Source organism: Rhynchophorus ferrugineus, unplaced genomic scaffold, assembly GCF_030347505.1.
Source record: "Rhynchophorus ferrugineus isolate W39M unplaced genomic scaffold, kcgeb_rfMv2 rfM8, whole genome shotgun sequence".
Taxonomy (NCBI): domain Eukaryota; kingdom Metazoa; phylum Arthropoda; class Insecta; order Coleoptera; family Curculionidae; genus Rhynchophorus; species Rhynchophorus ferrugineus.
In genome coordinates this window covers 10,393,356-10,420,670 of record NW_027472587.1, presented here as the reverse complement: position 1 = coordinate 10,420,670, position 27,315 = coordinate 10,393,356, and the positions used below count along the sequence as shown (strand labels likewise).

The 27,315-nt window shown below is 32.3% G+C and overlaps 1 protein-coding gene across 5 annotated transcripts in view; it reads right to left on the bottom strand.

Moving 5' to 3' along the window:
* The window catches only part of Pde8 (Phosphodiesterase 8), a 235,178-nt gene that overhangs the window by 5,913 nt on the left and 201,950 nt on the right, over positions 1–27,315 (bottom strand). For all 5 annotated transcript variants that reach the window (XM_076411372.1, XM_076411374.1, XM_076411375.1 and 2 more), the window contains 6 exons: positions 17,529–17,718; positions 17,278–17,460; positions 17,131–17,220; positions 13,516–13,764; positions 7,419–7,635; positions 2,840–3,003 (listed from right to left, as the gene is read on the bottom strand). In XM_076411372.1, coding sequence (XP_076267487.1) covers positions 2,840–3,003; positions 7,419–7,635; positions 13,516–13,764; positions 17,131–17,220; positions 17,278–17,460; positions 17,529–17,718 — 1,093 coding nt within the window. The remainder of the gene's footprint in view (positions 1–2,839; positions 3,004–7,418; positions 7,636–13,515; positions 13,765–17,130; positions 17,221–17,277; positions 17,461–17,528; positions 17,719–27,315) is intronic.

Sequence of the window (27,315 nt, the reverse complement as noted above, 5' to 3'; positions counted from 1 at the left end):
GTCAAGGTTATGGTGTTTGTATTTTGGGATGCGCATGAAATAATTTTAGAATAATTTTCATTGACTACCTTGATAAAGGAAGTACCATCAACAGCGACTATTACATAGTATTATTGGACCGTTTGAAGGACGAAATCGCTGAAAACGAAGACGAATCGGCCGCATTTGAAGAAAAAAAGAGTGCTGCTTCACTATAACAATGTACCGTGTCACAAGTCAGTGAAAACGATGACAAAAATCCATCCATACACAGTATTCTTCAGATCTGGCTCCCAGCGACTATTTTCTGTTCTCAGATCTCAAAAAAATGCTCGCTGGAAAGAAATTTTCGTCGAATGAAGAGGTGATCGTCGAAACTGTGGCCTATTTTAAAGCAAAGGACAAATCGTACTACAAAAATGGTATCGAAAAGTTGGAGGGTCGCTATAATCAGTGTATCACACTTGAAGGCAATTATGTTGAATAAAAAAAAAACTAATTTTGCTAAAAAAAGGTGTTTTACTATGGCAGGCCGGGGATATTTCAATTGATCTGTTAGAAATGCCCTCACTACATAGGTATTTATTAATTTTATTTGTGATCTATTTTTAGTCGTCAGAATAATGTCGGAACATAGTATTTTTAAGTAGAACTATTCATTAAGCATACTCATAAACATAAAACAAAACACTGTTGCATGCACTGTTTAGTAAGTAGTTACATATTGTTTGGTTCTTATGGGAGATTTGAGTGGTTTAATTTGTGCTATAAAAACAACTAAGTAACGTTGATATATAACGTTCATTGGCGATAATTATTGCCAACTTTGGTTGGGGAAATAGTCTAATGACTTCGTCGTCATTCAATGTCGTTTTAGCGTCGAAGTAAATGGACAGGGCCTAACGAACTTTTGGTTGTGGACCTCTGCATTTCCAAAGAATAATCTTAAATCTTTTCAAACTTTGCTGTGAAAACATTCTGTTTATTTCATCCATTTCTGGACAAGAGGATGTTCTTAGCAACAAACGAAGTTGTAAATACAATTGTTAAAAGATACTGAAGCACAACTACAATTTTATCTTATCTTATATGATTGGATAAGGTCCATGTCTATGAATGAACAAAACTACATCAACATTATCTAAATAATAAGAGAGTAAGAATGGCATGAAGTGAGATATTTATTATATAAAAAATAAAATGAATTACTTCACTCTTTAAATAATTCTTAATTATTTTAGAGATATGCATGTAAGTGTGTGTGTATATTATGACGACAGATTGAGAACAGGTATGCCTTTTGGAAAGTCTATGATACTAAGATCAATGAAAGGAAGTCAGCCCCGCTGGTCCGATGGGACCTGTTTCTATGGAAACTGTCCCTATAAAAGCCCTCAAAGTATTTTATCTATTTAGCGCCCTCCGGCTATTATCCGTAAACCGTACAAATCGATTTGAAAACTCTCAACAGCGCCAAAGAGAAAAAAACACCTTCGTATTTAATTATATGGTTATTTATCTCCAGTTAACAGGTCAGTTGAATAGTCCCCAGCCTGACACATAGATGGCGCTACAAGAATTAAATCCATATGTTTTTTAGTTAGGTCTAACCGTCAAAAGATGGGTGTATAAATGTGACAGCTGCTGGATCGTTAGTTTGGGAATTATAACATTTTGAGTGAAGCAACTTTTGTTGTGAAAAAAAATGGATAAAAATTACTTTCGCCTGTTGATAAAATATTGCTTTTTGAAGGGAAAAAAATACAGTTGAAGCAAAAACCTGACTTGATGCCGAGTTTCTGGACTCTGCTCTAGGAAAATCAACCATCAAGGATAGGAATGCTAAGTTTAGACGTGGTGAAATGAGCACCGAGGACGATGAATGCAGTGGACGCCCTAAAGAGGTTACCGACAAAAACATTTAAATAATTGACAAAATGATTTTGAATGATCGTAAATTGAAATTGAATGAAATAGCAGACACTCTAAAGATATCAACTGAACGTGTACATCATATCATTCACAAATATTTGGGTATGAGAAAGGTCTGTGCAAAGTGGGTGCTGCGCGAGCTCACTTTTGATCAAAACAACGACGAGTTGATGATTCGGAGCACCGTTTGAAGATGCTCAAGTGTAATAAATCCGAGTTTTTGCGTCGATATGTGACAATGGATGAAACATGGCTCCATCCTTTCACTCCGAAGTCCGATCGACACTTATCCGAGTGGTCTGCACACGATGAACCCACTCCAAAGCATGGGAAAACGTAACAGTCGCCTGGTAAGGTTATGGCATCTGTATTTTGGGATGCGCATAGAATAACTTTCATTGACTACCTTGATAAAGGAAGGACCACCAACAGCGACTATTACATAGTGTTATTGGACCATTTGAAGGATGAAATCGCCGAAAACGAAGGCGAATCAACCGCATTTGAAGAAAAAGAGAGTGCTGCTTCACTGAAACAATGTACCGTGTCACAAGTCAGTGAAAACGATAGCAAAAATCCAGCCATACACCGTATTCTCCAGATCTGGCCCCCAGCGACTATTTTCTGTTCTCAGATCCCAAAAGAATGCCCGTTGGGAAGCAATTTTCGTCGAATGAAGATGTCATCGCCGAAACTGAGGCCTATTTTGAAGCAAAGGACAAATCGTACTACAAAAATGGTATTGAAAAGTTGCAAGGTCGCTATAATCAGTGTATCACCCGTGAAGGGAATTATGTTGTATAAAAAAACTAATTTTGCCAAAAAAAGGGTTTTATTATGGTAGGCCGGAACCTTTTAGTTTGACCTGAGATAAATCATTGGTGAAATATATTAAGATTTTAATAAAAGGTATATAAATCACACTTACCTCCAACTCGGATGAGTTTCTGGTGCAGAATACGTTCACGAACTTCGCGAGATGCTCGAAGTGTTTTGTCATTTCGGTGGCCAAAATCATGTCGATCACATTGTGTCTGGCCAGCTTGTACGTTTCCCTATCGAGGTTCTTGAAAATATTTATCCTTTCATCGCCTAAATATACAAAACTTTATTATTTTTTGTCGTTAATAGAAATTATAATAGCTGTTTATAGGTATTTGTAACTCTTTGACGTTTTTGTAGTTTTTTATATGTTTATAATGTGATTATTTTTGGAGCATTTTGGTGTATTTTTATACAAATCTCACGAAGCCTTACTTAACGTCCAAATAATCGATAAGCTCATTTACAAATGTACAACATATATAATTTTGTAATGCCATTTAGTAGTTCCTTAGATATTTGTCTAGCATTCAGTCTATTAATTTTCAACATAATAGTGAATTAGGGATGCAGAAAATATCGATATTTTCTCGATTCTTTCAAATATTTTTTTCAGAATTTCAGAATCGATATTTTTGGCGGATATATGGATATTTTTTGATATTTCTCCAAAATAAATTAAATATAATTTCCAATAAACCTTTGAAAATGGTATTTAGTTTTAAAAGTCCATACAAGGTATCACTGCTCTTTAAAATGTTTAGAAAAGGCTATTGTTTCATTATTTTTTATTTTTTCTTAAAAATATTGATATATTTTTTGTAAAATATCGATGTTTTTATACTTATTGCAAAAAATATATCGATATTTTTATCGATCGATATATTATTTTTATTACTTCAGAGGAAACCGTTTATCTGAAAAGTATCCACGGAAAGCAGCTCTTTGAGGGATGTAGAACATTCTTTCACATACTGTTGGGTAATATAGTATTTAAATGGTGTAAAAATAATCTACGTAGAGGTCTACCTGGAACTTTCAGACATTGCTTTTAAAAGAATACAATTTTAAAAGGACATAATAAAATCAAGGAAGACTTATTATTTCAATTTGTGTAATTAGATGAGAGATGGATATTTTAGAATGGGATCAATAATACCCAATGGTCACTCATGGAAAGATGATAAATATCAGGTACATTGGAAATGAACAGCTTAGTTATTCACTTGAATGAAACTGTTTTCTGAATATGGGATGATGATTCGGTGATGACAATTTCCAAGATAAGGTGATGAGAGTGGAAATAAGTAAGAGTGAGTATGTAATTAATATAGAATAACTGTAGGAAATCTTAATGTAGATTTTGAAAGATGTCTGTGCACAGATATGTGTGAAATAGTTTAGAATATACATGAACATTTGGTTAGAATGTGTGATGAGAGAACCAATACTATTTGCAGATATGGCAAATGCATTAACTAATTAATTAATTATATTATTAATTAATTATATAACTGCAGTTTAAGTCTTTCGATAATATATCCATTTGGTGTACTATAATATTAAAATAAATTATATTTGACAATATTATCGTTGTTTAGATTAAAATTTTGTTATGTGTCCAATCCAAATGAACTAAAACTCAGAGTTGATGCGGCATCATTGCGATGTTTTGGAACATAATTTGTTTTGAAGAAATACATTTAAATTAGTAAAATATCGATGTTTTTATACTTATTAGAGTCAATACTATGTCGTCCAATATGATTGCAAAGTGTGTTTTAATAAAGTTCAGTTAAAAAAAAACTAATCTATCAATTATCGCTATTATCGATTGTCTGCTATGACTCTCTGTCATTGTTATTGACTAAGATTGTTTTCAACCATCATGGCTATTCTGTGAGAGTTATTTACTACCATTGCCATTGTCAGTAATTAATTATCAATACCATCCTTTACCAATACTATTACTTGTCGGTACAATTATTTATCGGTACTATTATTTATTGGTAGTATGATCCAACAGCACAATACCTGTACTAGTAGCTGCCAATAGCATCAGATTTTATTATTACCCAGCATTTGAAGTATCTGTAGTGATAATAATCATTTCCTGTTATATTTCATATATATTTTTAATCCCAACCTTGTCAGTGAAAATTGGTTGCTCAGGAATTTTTTCATTTCGTTTTCAGAACTGTCACCCGACCAACCCGACTTCCAGACGCTCTTTTAGACGTTTAGAATTAGCTTTATTTATTTATTGACCATTTATTGTAAAGTGTATTTATTTTCATCTCTGCTTTTATTGGTTTAAGATGTTAAATTGTTTTATATAAATATATTTTTTTAAGCCCTGGGTTTAAATTTAGCGCTAAATTAGTTAGTCTTGTAATAAAAGTTATCAGATTAAAAAAATTTAGTCACATAGTAATTGTTAAGAGCCTTATATATTTTCTTAGACGACCTCAAAAGTTTTCATAATTTTTTTAATGTGAATGTTAAGAAATATGCAAATATTCAAGTGCGAGGGAATGCAAGTGACATTATTTGTTACATCACCAGTTCTATAGTCTATCCAAAGTAGCAGTGAACTTGCGTCATGAAAATGTATAATATTATTGCCTATTGCAGTTTGTAAATTCGTTCCAATACCAGACAATACTTTCCTTCTCATTTTATTCCAGTTAAAAAGAGATACAATGCTGACTAATACGTTCAAACATCTAACCGAATTAGCCTGCAAAAGTCATTCAGTTGCCAAATGTCTAATGTGCTAATACTCTTAAAAGGTTATAAACTAACAAGCGCTGTTTTTTGGCGCTTTGTTGTCATATATTTTAAATCGTTGCTTTTGTTATTTGTGATTACTCTGGTTGAAAATGCCAAAGCCAAATAAATAGTCAGTCAGAAACATATTACGTCTCTAGTCAATAACTTCGAACAGGAATGAGATAATGGGATTCCGTTCTTACCAGCAAAATGCGTTAGATAGGTAAGTATTAATATTATTAGATACTAAAATGTTGGAGTTTTTATTGGAAATATTTGTATTGTGTTGAAGCTGCAATGAATATATATATATATATAAATACAGTGATATTAGAATGATTTGACAAGAAAGCGCAGCAATGAAAGACAACAAGATCTAAAAATGAAAAGTAAACTTGTTCTCTAAGGAAAATAAAATACATTACTTATGTACAATTATTAATTAGGTAGTTGATACCACAGGTGGTTTAGAAAAGAGTTCAATGTAAATATAATAAAATAATTCTAATCTACAAACTATCGTGTCTGTTTAATTAACTGTAGTTTAAGTCCTTCGACGTACTATAATGTTAAAATAAATTATATTAAATTATATTATATTTGATAAAATTTTCATCAATTTAGATGACGTGATTTCACGTTTTTACTGAACAGACTATATGATCAAATTTATGTATTTTGTTTGAGGAGAAAGTTTGTTTTCTCATATCATTTGCGTATACAACGCCATCTCTGGCTTATGTATCACATGATAGAAACTAAAATAGATACGTGACTTTCGCTGCAATTAATACCTAATAAAAAATAATACAACTAACCAGGTAAAGTGGAACGAAATTCGCTATGCATACAATCAACTATGCATACAATATAATGGATATGATAATGTTCTTATAGAAAAGGTTCGATATGTCAATATTCAATTAAACTTGAACAATCATGAAATCAAATGCGTGAGTCGTGGTATTAGTTCTGCAGATCAAATGCATTCGCTAGTTTGTTTATGTGAGAGGTCAAAGTTTCGCCGCTAAGAGCCTAATTGTGCGTGAAAGTAATTCTAACATTATAAATAATACTAATGCATAACGAAGTACCTCTCAAACTTTCCGATTATCGGTATATTGATGCATATGGCCATGGTTCATCGTTCTTATAACATTTTGCGGGACTTTAATGAGGCCCAAGAGATTGGTATACTAAGAGCTAGATAGAACTAAAATGTTAATAAGTTGTTTATTCATAGCATTTGAATATTTTCGTACTGATTGTAACGTTCACCGAAACTATGTAAAATATACTGTAAGACTACATTGTTGGTTCTTCTTTGTATAAAACTAGCTAACTGAATGTTTTTTAAAAAATGTAAAAAATTGTCAAATAAGTGTGCTTTTCTATGGTAGGCCGGGCACTTTTCAATTGACCTGTTAGCTGATGCCCGTTTGGCTCGATGTAACATAAATAAAGTATTACTCCTCGATTATAAAATTCAGAATTATTCGTATCTTCTTTTGTCTCGTGGGACTTCATTATATATTACGAATCGTACATAGAGACTGTTCTGAGAGCAGACCCTGATGAATAAGGAAACAATTCAAAGATTGAGGGACGTCTCAAAATTTTCACCAACAATTTTATCAATTGAATAATCAATTATTTTTCTATATAGTTCCGGATAACTTTGACTGTATTTTCGAAGAGCTTCTCTATATATTTCATGATGAATGTAACGTATATCTTGTAGTAGTAAAAAAATTTGTTTCCAAAAACAGTTATTTTACATAAAAACGGCTTTTTATATTTTTAATATCGTTATGGCAAACATTCCATCAAATTAAAATAAAATAACATAATTATGAACTATTAAAATTAAGAGCTATATAAATTCCCGATAGATGGTGCGGGACAATACAAACCTAAAGTCAATTTGAATGTCAGGGCCGCGTGGTGAGACTCCAGCACTGTGACGTCATTGTACAGAATGGCCAGGGGGTTATTAGAATTGGAAAGGAAGGCGCTGGATTTTCCGGGATGATCCAGGTCGTGAGCCGCCGCCGCTATAAGGCTGGTAGCCTCGTCTAGCGGCTCCATAATGGACTTCATCCGATCCTTTTCCAGGAATCCGGCAGTCGCCTGAAACATATTCATATCCGTATTTTAATTTCTATTTTTAAATGCTTGCAACTGAACTTTTCATTTAGTAAATATTTTGGTAATCAACTTTACTACACAAATGATATATGCTGCCTTCTGTTTAACATGGAAAATATTCAGATTTCAAATTACTTATTAAAAATGTATACATATTATTAGAAATGTTGTAAGCCATCACTCAGTACTCTAAATGCCGAAAAATAACTTTGTTCTGTCTTTGTTCGTATTCCAGCGGGTTTTTGTGCAGTGGTCAGCTCAAACACGTCAATTGTAGTCAATAGCGATGGCCATTGATGGTTTCATTAGGTGTTAATAGCTAATAATGTACCACATCAAGTTGATTCCACCAACTACAGACAAGCAACTTAGAGCCATGAATATTCGGCTTTGCCTTTGATGTTAATGCATGAATAGGTGGTCCCCATGCTTTTTTCTCATTTTGGGTTATCGTAATGGATTCACTTTTCATCATCCTCAACAATGCGATGCAGAAAACTACGATGCCTTTCACATTACCAAATACCTTTCATCCATATCATCCATAAAAAGTAAAACTTTCAGCCAATGCAATTTACTCGTATGTGTTATAAATACATTGAAAAAATGTTTTGCTTGTAATTCAATGAAATGATGCATAGTGAAAAGTGAAATCTGTGAGTGAAGCTTCAATATGAAGTTGGTTACAAATGTACCCGATGAGATTTAACACACAGTAATACCATCCCTTATAAATCCTTTAAAATTAATGCGAAGGCCAATATGTATAATCACCATACATGCATTTATCATATTGCATTGTTGACATTCAAGAAAGTATTCGATCTATCTTCACATCCCATTCTAGCACCAATTTTGTTCTTTAGTATCAGCAAGCGTATACATCCTATTTTCCTACCCTTTCACAACTAATATCAAGTGTTTCACATGTAGTTAAAAGTATGAAATTTTCATCAAATCAAAATAAAACCTGTTTAAGATTAACTATATAATTATAAGGGAACTTTTTTCCAACCTAATATGCATGCTTAGAAAAATTTAGACATAGAAACTAGACCTTGGTTATATACTTCTAAATTTTATCATTTCAAAAGAACACATTTAAAACTAAACAACTTAGTAGTAATAAAGAGTTGAACTCGACATTGAAATGTACGTAAAACTTTCAATACATAGTGGTATTCGACTTCATAGAGATATATTTCCCAGAAGACCCGACTGTAAGTCGTATATCAAAAATAACTTTTTATAGATACTTCTGTATCATTCATTGAGTTAACTTAGCAGTTTCTGGAACAGTAATAAAAAGTTCGCGGTAGATTAAAGCAACAAAATGATACTTCGTTTATATTACGTGATAAGAGTAGAAAACTACTTCAACAAAAAATGTTTTACGGCCTCTACTATTTAAAAGTCATAGGCAAAGATGTTTCGTCGTTAAAACTATATTTTTAGGGGATATTGAAGATCTTACGTCATAATCTAGGTTCGTGTTATAATGTGTTATATTTCCGTATTTAGTATTTAAATATAAATAGTTCATACGAGAGTGATAGTAACTTTTCTCAATAGATAGCGTAAGGATATTTTCTAATTTTCTATAAAAGTATTATTGTAGTATTATTTTAAAATATCACCGAAACTGAATGTGTTATAATCTTGATACTTACTGTCGGTTTTAACGTAATTTTTTAGAATTCGAAAACTGTGAGAAGAAGTAGACGGGATTATCAACAAAATAGAAAAGAATTGATACGTAAAAAACTGCAAAATTAGCTTCACTAATTAGTCGTTAATCGTCAGAATTATGAAAACTCCTTTTCGTGTTCATATATATAGTTTATTCAAAATAACAGTGAACCCACGTCGTCAATATGTGTTGCCTGCCGCAATTTGCAAATTCGTTTTAGAATCAGACAATATTTTCCTTCTCATTTTATTCTGGTTAAAAAGAGATGCAATGGTGTCACATTCGAGCATGTAACCGAATCAGCCTAGGAAAGTCGCCGGTTGTCAAGCGTCTGCGAAGTTTTTAAAATATTAGTAATGATAACTAGAGCTTATAAACCGACAAACGCTGTTTTAACGCTTTGAATGTTTTGATATATTTTAAATCACTGTTTCTGCGGTTTTTATTGAAACTATTTTTAAGCCTGTTATAGCTGAAGCACTGAGTATCACTCGGTCACTAAAATATCTCAAAAAATGGAAAATATAATCTTGGATTCACCAAAAAGATACCGTCCTCATACAAAGCGGATGAGGAATCAGCTTGATGTTAGCTAAAGACCTGTTAGATAAAAAGTATAAAAGACAGTAAGTACTTTCTTCAATATAAACACTATTTAATACAATTACTTCAGAGGAAACCGTTTATCTGAAAAGTATCCACAGAAAGCAGCTCTTTGAGGGATGTAGAACATTCTTTCACATACTGTTGGGTAATATAGTATTTATATGGTGTAAAAATAATCTACGAAGAGGTCTACCTGGAACTTTCAGACATTGCTTTTAAAAGAATACAATTTTTAAAAGCATATAATAAAATCAAGGAAGACTTTATTATTTCAACTTGTGTAATTAGATGAGAGATGGATATTTTAGAATGGGATCAATAATACCCAATGGTCACTCAAGGAAAGATGATAAATACCAGGTATATTGGAAATTAACAGCTTAGTTATACACTTGAATGAAACTGTTTTCTGAATATGGGATGATGATTCGGTGATGACAATTTCCAAGATAAGGTGATGAGAGTGGAAAAAACTAAGAGCGAGTATATAATTAATATAGAATAACTGTAGGAAATCTTAATGTAGATTTTGAAAGATGTCTGTGCACAGATATGTGTGAAATAGTTTAGAATATACATGAACATTTGGTTAGAATGTGTGAATGGAGAAAAAATACTAACTGTTTGCAGATATGGCAAATGCATTAGGGAGAATGCAGTGAATACAGATAGCAACAGAACAAATTATGGAGAAATACAGTGATATTAACCTAACGTGATTAAAACTGCAGTTTAAGTCTTTCGATAATATATGCATTTGGTGTACTCTAATATTAAAATAAATTATATTTGACAACGTTATCTTTATTAGGTTAAAATTTTGTTTTATGTCCAATATAAATGAACTAAAACTCAGAGTTGATGCGGCAACATTGCGACGTTTTGGAACATAATTTATTTTGAAGAAATAAATTTAAATTAACGACAACAATAGCCAATATTTTCATCAAAAACAAAAAAGACAACACTCCGTTAGATCTAATTTTATTCGTTCAATTTAAAGTGAATATATAAGAATAATAAAGTGACACAGAAACAAGAAAAGAGAAAAAAAAGATGATGACAATATATACGTTTGCGGGTCTCGATAAAAACACTCTACTGTCTCAACTCATTTATTCATGATGGCACCTTCCTATCATTGGGTGTACCAATACGCTTGAAATATTCAGGTGTGTTTGGGACGGGACTATTTTGAGCCTTTCGTAAAATTTAATTTACCTCAAGAACGGTGGAATAGGTGGGGGTATAGGACCGACCGTTCGATTAAGGAACTTAAATAATTCAGTATTAAAATGTTCCGGAAGAAATTCGCAGGGTGCCCGGGCATTCGAAATATACATAAAATTTTAACAATGGTAGACAGTATTGACGGGAAATGTATATTTCGCATTTTATGGCCACTTTTAAAGGCGTCGTAAACGAAAAAGTACAACTGCGATAGATAAGCGAAATTTTCCCATAAATAACACGTTTTGTTTGGTGTAATAAATGTAAAATCTATTGTTAACTTTTTAAAATATTGTTTGGTTCAATTGTGCGATTCGCTATGCAATTTTCGGCTCTTTTTAAGACACTCTTCATGACATCCTGCAACATCTGAGGCTGAATTTATTCAATTTCGTGACGAATATTGTTTTCAAGATGTTGAATCGTGTGGGACTTATTTACATAAACTTTTGATTTTAAAAACCCCCATAAGAAAAAGTCTGGTGCTGTTAAATCCGGAGATCTGGCTGGCCATGCTAAATCGCCACTTCGCGAAGTTAGTCTTCGAGGAAAAACGTCATTCAATAACTGAATTATTGAACGAGCTGTATCTGTTGTGGCCTCATTTTGCTGAAACCACATGTCCTCTAGTCCTTGCTCTTCCATTTCAGACACAAACAATTTCGAATCATGTTTTGGTACAGTTCAACAGTAACAGTAACTGCAACATCTTGGTCATTTTAAAAAAATAGGGACCAATGGTGTTTCCAGCATGAATACCACACCATACAGTTGTTTTTACTGGATGCAATGATGTTTCATGAATTAATTGAGGATTCTGTGTTTCCTAAAATCGACTGTTCTGTTTATTGACGTGGCCACTGAGAAGAAAATTGGCTTCATCGCTCATCAGGATCTCTCGGTAGCAATTTTTGGAGCAATTTTGGTGTATTTTGCTAATTTTAAAGATTTAATATAATTTGGTACTAAATTGTAAGAGGGTTTAAATAAAAAAAAAGCATCTATATATTTGTTCTTCGATATATATATATATATATATATATATATATATATATATATATATATATATATATATAATTTTTTTAAATCGAAAGTCATATATCGATTGATAACCGATATTTGAAAATATCGATATTTTTCTTGGTGGCTGACACCCCTAGAGAAGCAGCAGTGGACAAAAACGTGACATATGAAAAAATTTCATCCCAGCATAGATTAACAAAGTTCGAGAACAAAATGATTCGCTTGTTTTCTTTGCTTACAAGTTATTCCGATATTCGAAATATGCTTTTGATTTAATTTGTCTGGTGAAAAAAAATCTTGCTTAAGATTCTTGCTGTTATTATTTCATATGGTTCTGGAGACATTCTGGTGCATTATTGTACTAGAGGGAATTCGAAACATTGTTAAGATTTTTCTGTAAATTTGAGAGGTATTGACTTCTGCTTAATTTCAGGTTTCAGTAAGTATAATATGTAATATATAATAAATCTTATGTAATTACATGTAATTTTGTTAGTAAATGAAAATCTTAACAAAGCACTAACTGAATATTGCATGTAATAAATACCTTAAGTTGTGCATCAAGAGTTAAAATAAATATTATATAGAATATTAACGGTTCTAAAATAGATTCATAGAATTTTAGTTCATCATTTGTTGGTGATTTGTTGGTTTCCATCTAGGACATAAGACAAAGTAGAAAGCCAATAGATGAAACCAAAGCCATAGAAGACAAACTAAAGATGAGCTATCTGCATTTTTTGAATCTCTATAGACCTAAGCTTTGGAAAATGAATAGTTAATTTAATGATGGTAAATCAATATAAATTTTGTTATTGTTTTAATAAAGATGCCAAAGTGGAATATTAATTTCAAAATTGTTTTATTCGTATACTTTATGTTTTAATCTATTACTTCACACATTATCCCATGTTTATGTTTATTATGTAAAAGTAAAGAACGATTACGTATACTTATATTTGATACTCCGAAGTTGTTACAGTTATGAAAATAATCTTACTTATGATACTTTGTTATAATGTTCAGTGGCATAGTAAGTGAATGGGAATTAGATTTACTTAAATGCAATTTAAAAAGCGATAGTGAGTGTTAATTCTTCAGATAGTTTGCAAAATTTTTAATATGTTTTAATAAATTTCGTTCTTATAATGGAAAAACAAATTTATTACAAACATATTATTTTGAAGACTGTCTATTAGGAGAGAAACATGATTAATTTAATACACTGTGGCCGAATTTAGACCAGAGGGATAGTTAATATTAGTTGGCTAGGATAATTTTTTCAAATAGAAACGTATAGCTGAGTTTCTTACCTGCATAACATCAGCTGCATGCGTTGAGTTATGATATGAGTTCTCATAGTGATAGTTAGCCTCGATGACAGTCAACCAGTTGCTCAGCGTCTTCTCATCGCAGTTCAAGGCGTTGCACACGTCGAAATGATGAAACAGATTCATGCCGAGATGCTGGAGGGGCCGTCGTCTGCTAAGCTCCTCCAGCTTGAATATGTCGAACTCCCAGGTCAACGATGTCTCAAGCAGGTCGCGTATAGCTGCCGGAGCCTGTAAGAGGCGAGAACAAAACATTAGTTGCTTAATGGGGTAGAAAAAGAACGAACGGAGAGTGAAATGGGGATAATGGAGGATTCTAATGGGGCGGTGTTAAGTGGTTGGTTTAAATTAACATTGGGAAAACTTTAATATAAAACATTTCGATTAAAAGAATCAGCTTAATTTGTGGGGGTATTCAAACATACGCTGTATTAAATAGTGTTGCATCTTTATATTTAAAGTCGCACTTATTATTTGTGGTTTATATGTCGATGGGAAATATTTATTTCTATGGTTTGAAGTAGTCAAGATGCCTTTGACATAATTAGATATAACGTTTGACATATGAAGTTAGGTTAAGGGAGTAATTAAGTAATGAAAAGTCCCCGGCCTACCATAGTAAAACACATTTTTTTGGCAATTTTTTTTTTATTCAACATAATTCTCTTCAAGGGTGATACATTGATTACAGCGACCCTCCGACTTTTCGATACCATTTTTGTAGTACGATTTGTCCTTTGCTTCAAAATAGGCTCCAGTTGCGTCGATCACCTCTTCATTCGACGAAAATCTCTTCCCGGCGAGCATTCTTTTGAGATTCGAAAACAGGAAATAGTCGCTGGGGGCCAGATATGCAGAATACGGTGGATGAGGAAGCAATTTGAAACCCAATTCATGGATTTTTGCCATCATTTCCATTGATTCGTGACACGGTGCATTGTCTTGGTAAAGCAGCCCTTTCTAATTCGTCAAATGCGGCCGTTTTTCGGCGATACTAATTAAACCATTTCTGTTTTATCAACGGCATTTTTGTGTTGGTTTGGTTGGATCAAACGGCAATGACAGGATGGCAGTAGGTCGCAATAATTCTGTCCTCATTGACTGGAAGGTCCGCAGTGTAAGTCAAGTACAATACCGGCCATAGCACGTACATTGCCCCGTGGACCACTCAAAGAGTATTTTATGTAAACCAGAATATTTATTGGATGGCCACATGCGAGTATATTTTTAGTTTGCATGCCAATTATTGTCAAAGACTTAATTTATGTTCAAAAAGACAGCAGCTGAGAATCCAAATTGGTGACAGGGGATTACGTTGTTCAAGTGCTCTTTAATTTTTTTAAAGGATATGAAAATAATTCAAAAGTTTGCCAATTGCTAGCACGAGGGTTGTAGGTCTACACGAAGTCTTTTCATGTTGTGCTTTGCCTAATTTGGGCACCATTATAACCTGGACAATTGTCTGTTGTCCAAGCAAGCACTGAATATTTTGAGTGGGCTCAAGATTCCCTTGTATGGTAGATGTTTCAAGAGATTTGTATATATAAGATCGTGAGCTGACGCTTTTTCTTCCTTGAGAGTTTATTTATCTCAGAACCTCTTTACCCACTATGATTCTGATCCAAAAGAAGAAAAATTATTTCGTGGAACAAAAGGGTGAAACAAAAAAGTGCCACACAAACAAATCACATCGATTGATAGTTTCGAACGTTGGAATAAAGGTATTGAGCTGGATCGAAATAATAGTGAGAATAAAAGTCATTATCATAACTATAAAGCAGATTATTAATTAAAATTCCGTTTCTATTTTACGAAATTGTTGAATAATGAAAAATGAAGAGTTGATACCTGGTTTTACAACACCCACCTAATACTAATTATAAATTATTGCACGCTGTATGATGTATAATGTATTGTAATTATGGTTTAAATCTATTACATGTTTGGCAACTTCTAACTCGGAAACAAAATTACAGTCAGTGTATGTTACACGAGCTTAAATCTGAGATATACGCCAAAGATGGGCCGTGGAGTACCGAAACAAAACTCAAGTTCTCGATAAGTAAGTTGGAGGAGGCAAACTGATGAAAACTACGAAATTCTAGCCGAGGATGCAATTTAGAAGTTAGTAAAATTATAAATAACTTTCGATTAACTTGAAATATCAGTCGAAACAACGGCTGATTAGTATATTATAATCTTAAATCATTAATGTTTAAAAAATCCACTACAATTAAATCCATTTATTCTATATTTAATTGCCATCGTAACATTATGGAATATGAAACTCCCATCTTATTATACTTCTTGGTCGAGTACTATCTCTAGATTTATTGCATTAATTTCCCTTGTATATTTTTTATTCCAGGTACAGTTTTATTTCAGTTTAAAGCCATAAAATGTCCTATTCAGAAACTAAATTAGTGTACTATGATATATAAGGGTTGGCTTTATATTTCGGGATTTAAATATATATTAAACTGAAAGCTGTTATCTGAATCATACTAATTTGGCAGTCTCGAAATATAAAAAGCAATCCACGGTTAACTGTATAAAATCAAATTAATATTCACTCATTAAATATTCCATAAAATCTACACGATGTAAAGGAAATCCAATTTTTTAAGTTGTATTGGCATTTAGGTTATGGCAGAGCTTGGTTATTTCTTATCACAGTTCATGCTACATAATTTATTTGAAAAAAGGACATACAGAGAATAAAAATATATTTTTATGTTAAGCTAAATTTAACTCTAATAATGACGTTTTTTATTGAACGTTTTGGATTTATATTAAAGAAAATCTATATATTACATATACTGATATATATATATAATATGCGACCAAAATGAAAAAAATAGTTCTACTTTATTATTAAGAAAATAAAAATAAAATAATAAGTATTTGAAATTAGACCAAAGATGATCGTGCCATTTGGCTGATGTTAAAATTAAAGTTAAGATATTTTCTAAAAACAAGAAAAAAATTTACTCTACTTTAAATTAGATACCTCATAACAAATATTATTATGTAACGATAGAAGTAATACAATGCGTAAAATAGATAATAACGAATAGGGAGCTGAATTAGAATTTGTGATAATTTAGGTTAATAAAAGAGTGTCTAAAGTAAGTAAGTACCAAATATGATTGTTCCATGTGAAAAATCAAAATATCGTTTCGTCAAATACATGATTATAAAAATAGATGATTGTTTTAATTATTTCTTTTATCTTCCCACTTATATTATATCCATTAAAATTAAGAAACTCAAGAATATTCATGATTTTTTCTTCAGGGCAACTAACCCACGAGTCAAAATATTATTGTGGCATGTAATCTACGCAGTAGGCATATATCCCCGTATATAGGATATTATATTGTTTATAAATAAAGATATAAAACAACTAATATTAAATAATCCTAATTATTTTCTTTCTTATAAGTAAACAAAGTAATACTAAAGTATAGGATTACTAAATGTTTGTCTTCTGTATGTTAATCATTCATTTCAAAAAGGTTGGCAACTAGCTCACTTTTAACATGACTATATATGTATCTAATTCATAATTTTCAGTCAATTGCCAAATATTCCTACCTTTATTAGTCCTGTCCGTGACGGTCTAAATACAGATGAGTCGTTACTGCTTCTTCTGGATGACGCTGTTATAGTTGGCTGTGGAGTCTTCTGATAATAAAAAAAGAACATAAAAAACTGAAGCTGAAATGAAACGGTGATACGTACAGACAATAGAGCCGTAATTAAATCAGATACCACGGGTTCGTCAGCCTTAAACTTCGAGTCTTCTTTAACATGCGAAACGTACAGCTCCGAGCTCTTGAGGATGTCCTCGACTTTGTCGAGCAGCTGGACCGCTTGAGGATTAGCTCCCAGATTATCCCTGATTTGGTCGATTAGGCCGACTATCTGTCAAAACAACATCGTGGTCAGCTTCGAGATATTATAAAACTGTCGGGGGAATAGAACATCAATACCTTTGTTATTGGCGCTTCTAATGGCAGTGCGTTCAGTTTGGCCAAAGAGGTTCTTCGTAAGTAGTCACTACCGACGCTCCGTACATCGGTGGATCCACGTCTTATAGAATGTATGCTTCCTCTGGACTGTGACAGCATGTTGGGATCAATGGTATTTGTGTCGAAAACCAAAATGAAGTGAGTGGGCATTCTGAAACAACAATACCAACAACACTTAACCAATTTTTATTACTCCAATATGGGAAACCGTATCAATGGGTTATCAAGATACAGCTATAATAATATGCGTTATTATCAGGAAAATTTATTAATTAATAATTCCGTAGATTCACAATAAAATCTACGAAAGATTACGAACATTTCAAAAAGACTCATCTGAAGATATTTACTTTAAAGGTGACCTTCTGGCAAATACTAAAAGAACTGGAATCAGACCTAGTCCCGTCCAATTATTACTTGTTCCTATTAATATAATAGGACCAAGCATCATTTTGCATGGAGATAATAAAGAGAAGTTCATTTACTTCTGTCTGGTTTGGAGTTGAATTTTGTAGAAATATATATAGACTTCGTGCGTACATGTACGATTAAACCAGTCATATTATATTCAATATACTCTTCTATATCAGTCATACATACAATAAACAAATAAATGAGGCCTAATCACTTTAGGTATTCACTAAGGGTATCTGAAGACATTCGAATAGAAAGTACAGCTTTCCTAGGAATCCTGCTCTATGAAGAATAGCTTTTAGCAATAAATAATGAAAGAGTGACGGGAATCTCTTGTGAGGTCTTAAATAAGAGCAAAAGGGTTTGTAATGTACATTTTTCACAGGCTGACTACATACCGAAATGTAGAAGAGTATTGCTTAACAGGGATAGGTTTTCCAGTCGTTATTTAAATTGTGTTTTATAATGTTAATTATATGTAACTGATTTGAAAAATATAACAAGCCTCAATTTCAGCTGTGGCATAAAAAAAAAGGAAAACATTGATCCAAATATGTCAAATATTTTAAATTAAATGGTGAAGTCATTAAAGCCCGGCTGTATGTTAGATGTAATTTTACAAAGCCTGGGACTTTTTTTACTTTGTCGCTAAATCATATCTCGACTGTTCTAGTGAATTCCCAGATTATGCACAACACTTGACAAGCAGTCTGCCCAATATTTTATATCACCCAATGCCTGGATTTTTCAAAACCAACAAGACTGTATTAAGCATGTTCAACAAGACGTGATTAGAAGGATAATTAAGTGTTATAGGATAGTTAGGTGTTGTTTGTTTTGGTAGATGAGAAAAGTGAACAGAATAGCAAAAGGAGGTAAAAATTAAACATTTTTTACTGCAACATCTAAATATAACACAGCTTATATGGATGACGTAGAATTATATACTAACAATAAATCTTTGACAAAAAATATTTAAAAAGACATTTCAAAATAACTAGTCTTTAACATATATACTGTACTCTGTATTTTTCCGAGTTATATTTAAGATAATATAAAATGTTATTCAATATTGTAATAGTTTAATAAACTTTGAGTTTTGTGTTAAATATATTATATTACGTTTTAATGTATTGTTAGTATAATATATTGTCATTAAACATAGAAAATTCTAAGAATTCTCTTTTGAAATACTATTTGCAAATGTACATTTTACATATATTATATATAATGCATGTTAAATAAAATGTATTTTTAAAATTTTGTTGTATATTTATTTTTACTATATTTATCCGCTCATATTACCAGTTGCGCCCTCTGGTGGCAAATGCACGCTAAACTTGTTCACAGGTAAAACATGGGAGATACACTTCTAATTCTTCTGTATTTTGTGATGACAACAAAGGGCCCCTCTTTGAAAGCGTATCCGTTAAAATATAAACATTATTATAGTCTCGGCATTCCCTCGAGGCTTTCCCCAGTTGCGGAATGGTGGCCTCTTTTACGCGTCACGAATCACAAGCATCAGGGTAATCGAACTATTTAGTGTGCTCTTGGAATTTACATTAGTTTGCTTTCGAGAATTTCTCGTCTTCTCTGTCACATTAGATGGTTGAGTTGGCATAAATAAGTTTGTATTACAAACATTTGACAAATGGATTTCTGTTGGCATGGTTGTTATTGTCGGCGAGCTCTCAAACTTTAACATTGAATAGAAAATAAATATGATAATTGGTTATCCTCTTTATATGATTGGTTTTATATATATATATATATATATATATATATATATATATATATATACTCATACAGATAAAACATTACTGGCACAAAAAAAAAATTTAAAATATAGCAAAAAAGCGTTATTTGTGTGTTTTTTAAAAGCTATATTAAGAAAATATTACATTCCAAATGGATTTTTAATAAAAATATTTTTGGTACAACGTTCTGTTGTTTGTTAAATGAAATGAAATTCAAACAAACAGGTAAACCATATTTATCGCAACAGTGGAAACCTTTGTCACATTCTGCATAAAATGCACGAACACCCGGTAATCAATTCCAATTTTACGACAAGCTAAATTGATAGATGGCTCTTTATTCAATCCAAAGTTTGCCCCGGTACCTGATCCAAATGAGAGCTGTCGTCGTTTTATTTAAATATGTAGCCGCGGCTTTCAGCGGTTTCGTTCCTTATTTCGGATCAATTCGTATTCGGATGAGTAGGATAAGGTTTTATTTTTCTCCAAAGGAATAGGTGAATAAACAGGAACAATACAGTCGTGCCGCATTTGGCAGGGAGTAAAACTAGGTTTTGCTAAAATCCATACGTGTTTCGATGCTTTCAATCACATTAAATTAAATTTATCTTATGTTCATTTATTTAGTCTTCAAGTAAAATTTTAACATAAAACCTGACAGAAAAATAGTTTCCGCTATTGTTAGATATATCTTCAATCTAATATATAATATAGTTACAGTGTTTGTTACAATAATCCTCCGAAAGAGCTTGACTAATTTTTATAATATATAAAAAATACAATGTTACGAATACAAGTTGAGTATTATAGAATTGTTATAGAATTATAGAATTATAATAAAATTGCCCATAAAATGTATTATGGTAATATTAAAACTTTGAAGATAAATGAAATTGAAATAAATGGGAATTATAAATTTTAAATATTGGAATTGTATAGGAGGCGCTGTTTTGAAATATTCACGTCATCTTAACACGTCACAGGCCTGGAAAGAAGAAGAGCAGCCTCGCGATGTTAATTGTGACGGAAAATTAGGCGAGACAGGCCGTCTGTTCGCCTATCCCTCAGGAGCGAGAACGGCATTTCGGTAAATACGTCGGCGGAAGGCGTAATCTCGAGAAAATTAATGTATGGATCTTGTTGTTAATTAAATATTTGCCTTAACGCGTGAGGCAACTCTGCGGGAACACGGGACAGCAATATTACCTAATGCAGATAAAAGTTTAATACACATGGTGTTGTTTAAGAGAGATTAATTCAAGAACAATCACTTCCTCAATCTGGATATATTTAAAGCCCTCGAGAAAGCCCTAAATCAGTAATTTAAATATCTAAACCACAACTATATCAGATATAATAAATCCCAAAGACTGTAAAGAGAAATACTGGAAATTAAAAACAAACCCATAAATATCTATCTGATAAATTTAACAGATGATAAAGAAACTGATTATTCACTCTGGAAAGCCACGAAATATTTAAAGTGCTCATTTCTATACAGTCCAGTATAAGAGATCTATGTAGGAATTGGGCACGTGACAATCACCAAAAAGCAGAAGCATTTGCTGAATATCTAGAAAATGATTTCAAACCAAACGAAACTAAAATTAAATATAATTTGCTGGACATAGAAGCTGAAAATTCGATGATTTAATTAGTCACGCCGAAAGAGCTAACCAAAGTTATTAAAACTGACATTAATCCCAGGAAATCACCAGGCTATGAATAACAGCAGAATTACTGCAAAAACTACCAAGAAAGGGAGTTATAAAACTCGCCAACTTGATCAATACGAAATTGTAATTATCCCAAAACCAGGAAAGTCACCAAACAGAGTATAAGCCCATAGACCCATATCACTGCTGCCTGTAATATCTAAGGTTTTTGAAAAACTCTGGTTTAAAAGAATAAAACCGATCACAGAGATAAAAAACCTAATACCAACACAGTTTGGGTTTATTAACAAGCATTCAATAATTGACCAGATCCATAGAATAACAGATGTTATTGAAAAAGCCTATGAAAGTAACAAAGTATGCTCAGCTATATTCTTAGATGTAGCACCACCCTTTGATAAGGTTTGGCCTGAAGGCCTTATTCATAAACTACAGAAAATGTTACCAAAATAACACACCGAACTACTAAAACCGTACATTACAACCAGAATGTTTAGAGTTAAACAAGAAGAAGCTTACTCTACAATAAAAGAAGCTAAAGCAGGTGTACCACAAGAAAGTGTACTAGGGCCAATGCTCTAGCTACTCTACACTTGTGATATACCACAAGTGGAGAATATTACGTTAACTACATTTGCTAATGATACTTCAAATCCACATATGTTAGCTTCTACAGAAAACCGCAACTGTAATCATCTTCACAACTTCTGTTTTAATAAACATGCTATTAAATCCGCAGATCTTAGAAATTATATTGGAGTCTACATCTCAACGACTTGAATAATTATTATAATAGAGACTGATCAATGATGGGGTTGGGGCTGAACAGGGCACCATCCTGAAAATGTAACAATCGATCATACTAACGAATCCCAAGTTTGCGATTAGATAATTTGTCTTCCTAGTATGCCTTCATGCCTCCTGTATGCAAGCTGCCCTCAGCATCTCCAAATCCAACCCATTCTCTCGTCAAACTTCCCCCCTGGATATTTACCAAATTGCCAATCGATACGATATTGCTCATCTAGTCCAAGAAGAATTAGTCACTCACTGAGAACATTATAATAGTCAATCCATCCAGAGTTGGCCATCATCTGTCCACCCATTGCCATCTAACGAACGCATATAGTTCACAGCACTACGACTTTTGTTTATATTCGCCAACATCTTAATACTGTCTTCTCAACGAATATCCCCGTCTAATCTGGATTAAATCTAACTACGGCTTGACGGATAATAGAAATACTCTTACTGGAGACAATACGGACATTAATCCGACTATGAGCCGTAAGATGCTAAAGTGTTATATAGAATGTATCTCACTTTTTGTATTTGTTTTATATGTTTAAACTTAGTATTGTATTTTCATTATATTTTACGTTTTTAATAATTTATATTTCATTCAAATGATGAATAATTAAGTGTTAGTTAACTATATAACTACTGAATAAATATTAAATTAATTAAGCTTTTTAATATACATTTTCTGTTCATTGTTCGAGGTAAGGAAGCTACCATCAAAATATCATATCATAAAAAGTTTCACATTATGAAAGTCTAATATTCGCGGCGTCAAAAGTTTAGTAGCCTCAAAGTTCACTAAACTTTAGTATTAAGATGGTTTCAACAACAATTAATTCAAGAATACTAAATATAATACATTAGTTATTTAGGAAACTTGCTGTTGTCTTATTTGACGTCGTACTGAATTATAAATGGTTCAAATTTATAGAGTTTTTTTAATGTGTGTTTTCTAATGAAGCACAATGTTTGTCACTATTAATCGCTTTCCGTGTAGAAAAAATTTTGTTGATTCTGACATAGTGTGTTCTGGATTAAATTAGACTATATTTCTCTACACTATTACTAACAGGTCAATTGAAAAGTTCCCACCCTGACACATAGAGGGCACTACTAAAATTAAATCCATACGTTTTTTAGTTAGCCCTAATCTTCAGAAGATGCGTGTAAAAATTTGACAGCTGTCGGATCATTAGTTTGTGGATTATAGCATTTTGAGTGAAGCAACTTTTGTTATTGTGAAAAAAATGGATAAAAACAATTTCGCGTGTTGATAAAATATTGCTTTTTGAAGGGAAAAAATACAGCGGAAGCAAAAACTTGCATTGATGCCGAGTTTCTGGACACTACTCCAGGAAAATCAACCATCAGGGATAGGTATGTTAAGTTTAGAAGTGGTGAAATGAGCACCGAAGACGGTGAACGCAGTGTACGCCCAAAAGAGGTTGTTACGTAAATACGACCGTAAATTAAAATTGAATGAAATTGCAGACACTCTAAAGATATCGAGTGAACATGTACATCATATCATTTACGAATATTTGGGTGTGAGAAAACTCTGAGCAAAGTGGGTTCCGAGCGAGCTCACTTTTGACAGAAATCAAAAGTCATCCGAGTGGACAGCAAACGATGAACCCGCTCCAAACCGTGGGAAAACGCAACAGTCGGCTGGTAAGGTTAGGGCGTCTGTATTTTGGGATGCGCATGGAATAATTTTCATTGACTGCCTTGAAAAAGAAAGAACCATCAACAGCGACTATTACATAGCGTTATTGGACCGTTTGGAGGACAAAACCGCCGAAAAACAGCCGCATCTGAAGAAAAAGAAAGTGCTGCTTCACCAAGACAATGGACCCTGTCACAAGTCAGTGAAAACGATCGCAAAAATCCATGAATACACGCATTCCCCAGATTTGACCCCCAGCGATTATTTCCTGTTTTAAGAACTCAAAAGAATGCTTGCTTGGGAAGAAATTTTCGTCGAATCGTCGAAATTGAGGCCTATTTTGAAGCAATGGACAAATCGTACTACAAAAATGGTATCTGAAAGTTGGTGGGTCGCTATAATCAGTATATCACCCTTGAAGGCAATTATGTGGGATAAAAAAATAATTGTGCCAAAAAAATGTGTTTTACTATGGTAGGCTGGGGACTTTTCAATTGATCTGTTAGATAACAGTCAACTCACATCGTCACGATGTCCAATGACTGTGAAATTCTTCAAAACTGTAGTGATTATAATTAGAGATTATAAAACAGTAAACAGTAAAAAGTAAAAGTAAAAAAATATTCAGAGTCAGAATCAGATTATGTATTGCTAATCATTTACTTCGAACAGGAGCAAGATAATGAGGGATAAGAGACCAGTAAAAGGTGTTAGAAATGTTTTGATAATTGATAAAGTATTGATATTATTAAATATTAAGTTACTGGCGATTTTATTGCAAATATTTCTTAGCGTGATGCAGTTGCACTGAATATTGATATAGATATAGTTGTAATGTTAGATTCACCAAAGAGAAACCGATCACATGCAACGCAGGTAGCAAATCAAGATCACCTTGAGATTTGCTCTATTCGGAATCAAATACATGAAATTTACGAAGAGAGAGTAGTTTTTTTTTCGATATTGCTTTCTCGATATAATCATAATTTTTCTGAGTTATGAGGAAACTGTTAATTTGGAAAGTACACTCAGAAAACTCAGGAATATGTAGTTGTTTGAAAGAGCTATTTTGAGAGAACTATTTCAAGTTGTCGCTCTGTAAATATAAATTAAATTTCTGTATTATGTAATTTATTTTTTTATAAATAGGATTGAATAAATATATACTGTAGATCAGATGGCAGAAAAATATAGTCACATAGTACTCTCCTTCCTCCATATCGTTGCATATTTAATGCTATCAAATTGATATGAAGGTGACAAATAATTATTATAATGGACTAGTAGAAAAAGCATTATCTAAAATAACACCTTCGATTTACTCCATCAGACACAAATAAGAACTAAATGACGAATGGTGGAATAGTACACAAATGTTCGGTAGATTAGAAAGTAGCAATTTAGTAATTGATTTGAACTGTGATTTTGACCAGTATAAGGTACAGTGTCTGTAACATTTATATGCATAGATATTTGTATAATTGTTCAAATTATACATGAAAATTCGCTTGAAATGTCGGGGAGAATGAATACTAACTCTTTTAAAGATGATATGGCACATGCATTAGGGGTGATGTAGCGATAAAATCAGGAGTTATAGATCAAATGGATACATGGCAACGAAGGAAACTGGAACTAAGCTTAAAAAGGTCAATATGCTCTCTAATGAAAGCAAAATACATTAATTGGATATATTATTGTTAATTAGGTGGGTTACGTTTACTTGGAATACCAATACATAAAAAAACGCTCCTAGAACCCTGACTTATAGGAGGTGTGGAAAAGAGTTCAATGTAAATATAATAAAACCAACAAACAATTATAACTGTATAATTGTCATTAGATTGGATATTTGATAACAGTATTTTTGGTTAATTATTTTATTTAGATTAGAATTTTGTAGTAAAAACCAAAATGAACTAAAATTCAAACTTGATGCGGCTACACTGCGACGTTTTGATGTCATCATTTCATCAATACGTGAGTTAACTGTTTTATTAAAGGGCCTATAGATATAAGCTAATTTGGGACTTGTTTTGATGTTTTGAGTATCGTCGCCACGGGTGGAATATACTCGGGCGATACAAAATTTTGTAATTGTTTTTAGCTTTTAGAACAGCGTTGAGAACTATCGACTGAAAACGACTATCGACTGTTTAGTAATTGACTACTTTTTGCTATCGACTGTTTCGGTCATTTAATTTCAGTTACTGTTTTTGGACGTACTAGTTTCATTCGACTAATTTTTAACGTTCTGGCTTTTCCATCCCAGCCGCCTTTGAAAATAATGTGTCGAATTTATGGCTACATAGACTTTTATGTAATATATATGGTTTTGCGTTTTTTTTGTAATATGATTACAAGTAACAATATGTTATTGAGTAATGTAGTAGAATTTTGGAACTCTATTTTTCAAGATTGTTTTTAATGCAATATGGTAAATAGAACATTTTGTAGTAGAAAAAATATTCAATTGGAAAGTAGAAAAATAATTTGACTGCATTTATGTTATCTTGGAAACTATTGGGTGTTTTCTTTTTAGACTTTTTCGTTTTCTAAGTCTATCGATGATTGTTCAAGTCTCTTGAATTTTAAAACTTCTAACAATATTTCTAAAAATAAAATATTCCTTATGAACGATAGATAAAATTATTATTGTATTTAAAAAGAGTTCAATGGTCGTTACTCAATTCTTTTTTACTATCAAAACAAATATATATAATATAAAAATAATTTTACATTATTCACAATGAAACTGATATTTAAAAGGTAATAAATTGCAGCAATTATCTCTTTCCTTTTATTTCCCGAAGAAAGTTCGAAAATAAATAAGTACATCTCTGTCTCACTTATGACATGGTCGAAAAAGAAGTAAGGATATGTTAGGATGATATAGAAATAAATCAATTACTTTTATTATATTATATCATTGTTACTGTCCGAATATTAAAATACGATTAAATATATTTGGGATCATTATTCCAACCCTTTTTTCACACTGCCACTTGCCAATTTAAACGTATCTAAAATTAACTGATCTGTACAGTACAGAGTATAAAACAATTATATCCGTCCTTTCCTCCCTCAAAAATAGTACGGGAAGCAGTTCGTACATCTCCGTCTGTTATCACGAATAGAAAAACAGTTGCATATGACTGAAATAGTTGTTTTACTATCGACTAGTTCAACTGTTTTGCAACTATCGACTGTTTCTAGTATTTTCAGTCGATAGTTCCCAACGCTGGTTTAGAATAAATAGTCGATCAGTTCATATCTTTTATTTTAATTATAGGCCTTTTGGTGAATTCGCTGAGAATTAAGAATTTATCGTTTACATATATTTTTTTGTCCATTCCGTTAATACTAATTTTTTTCTGATAATTTCTAGATTTTAGATTTATAGTAATTGTATTAAATCACTATAGTGTTAA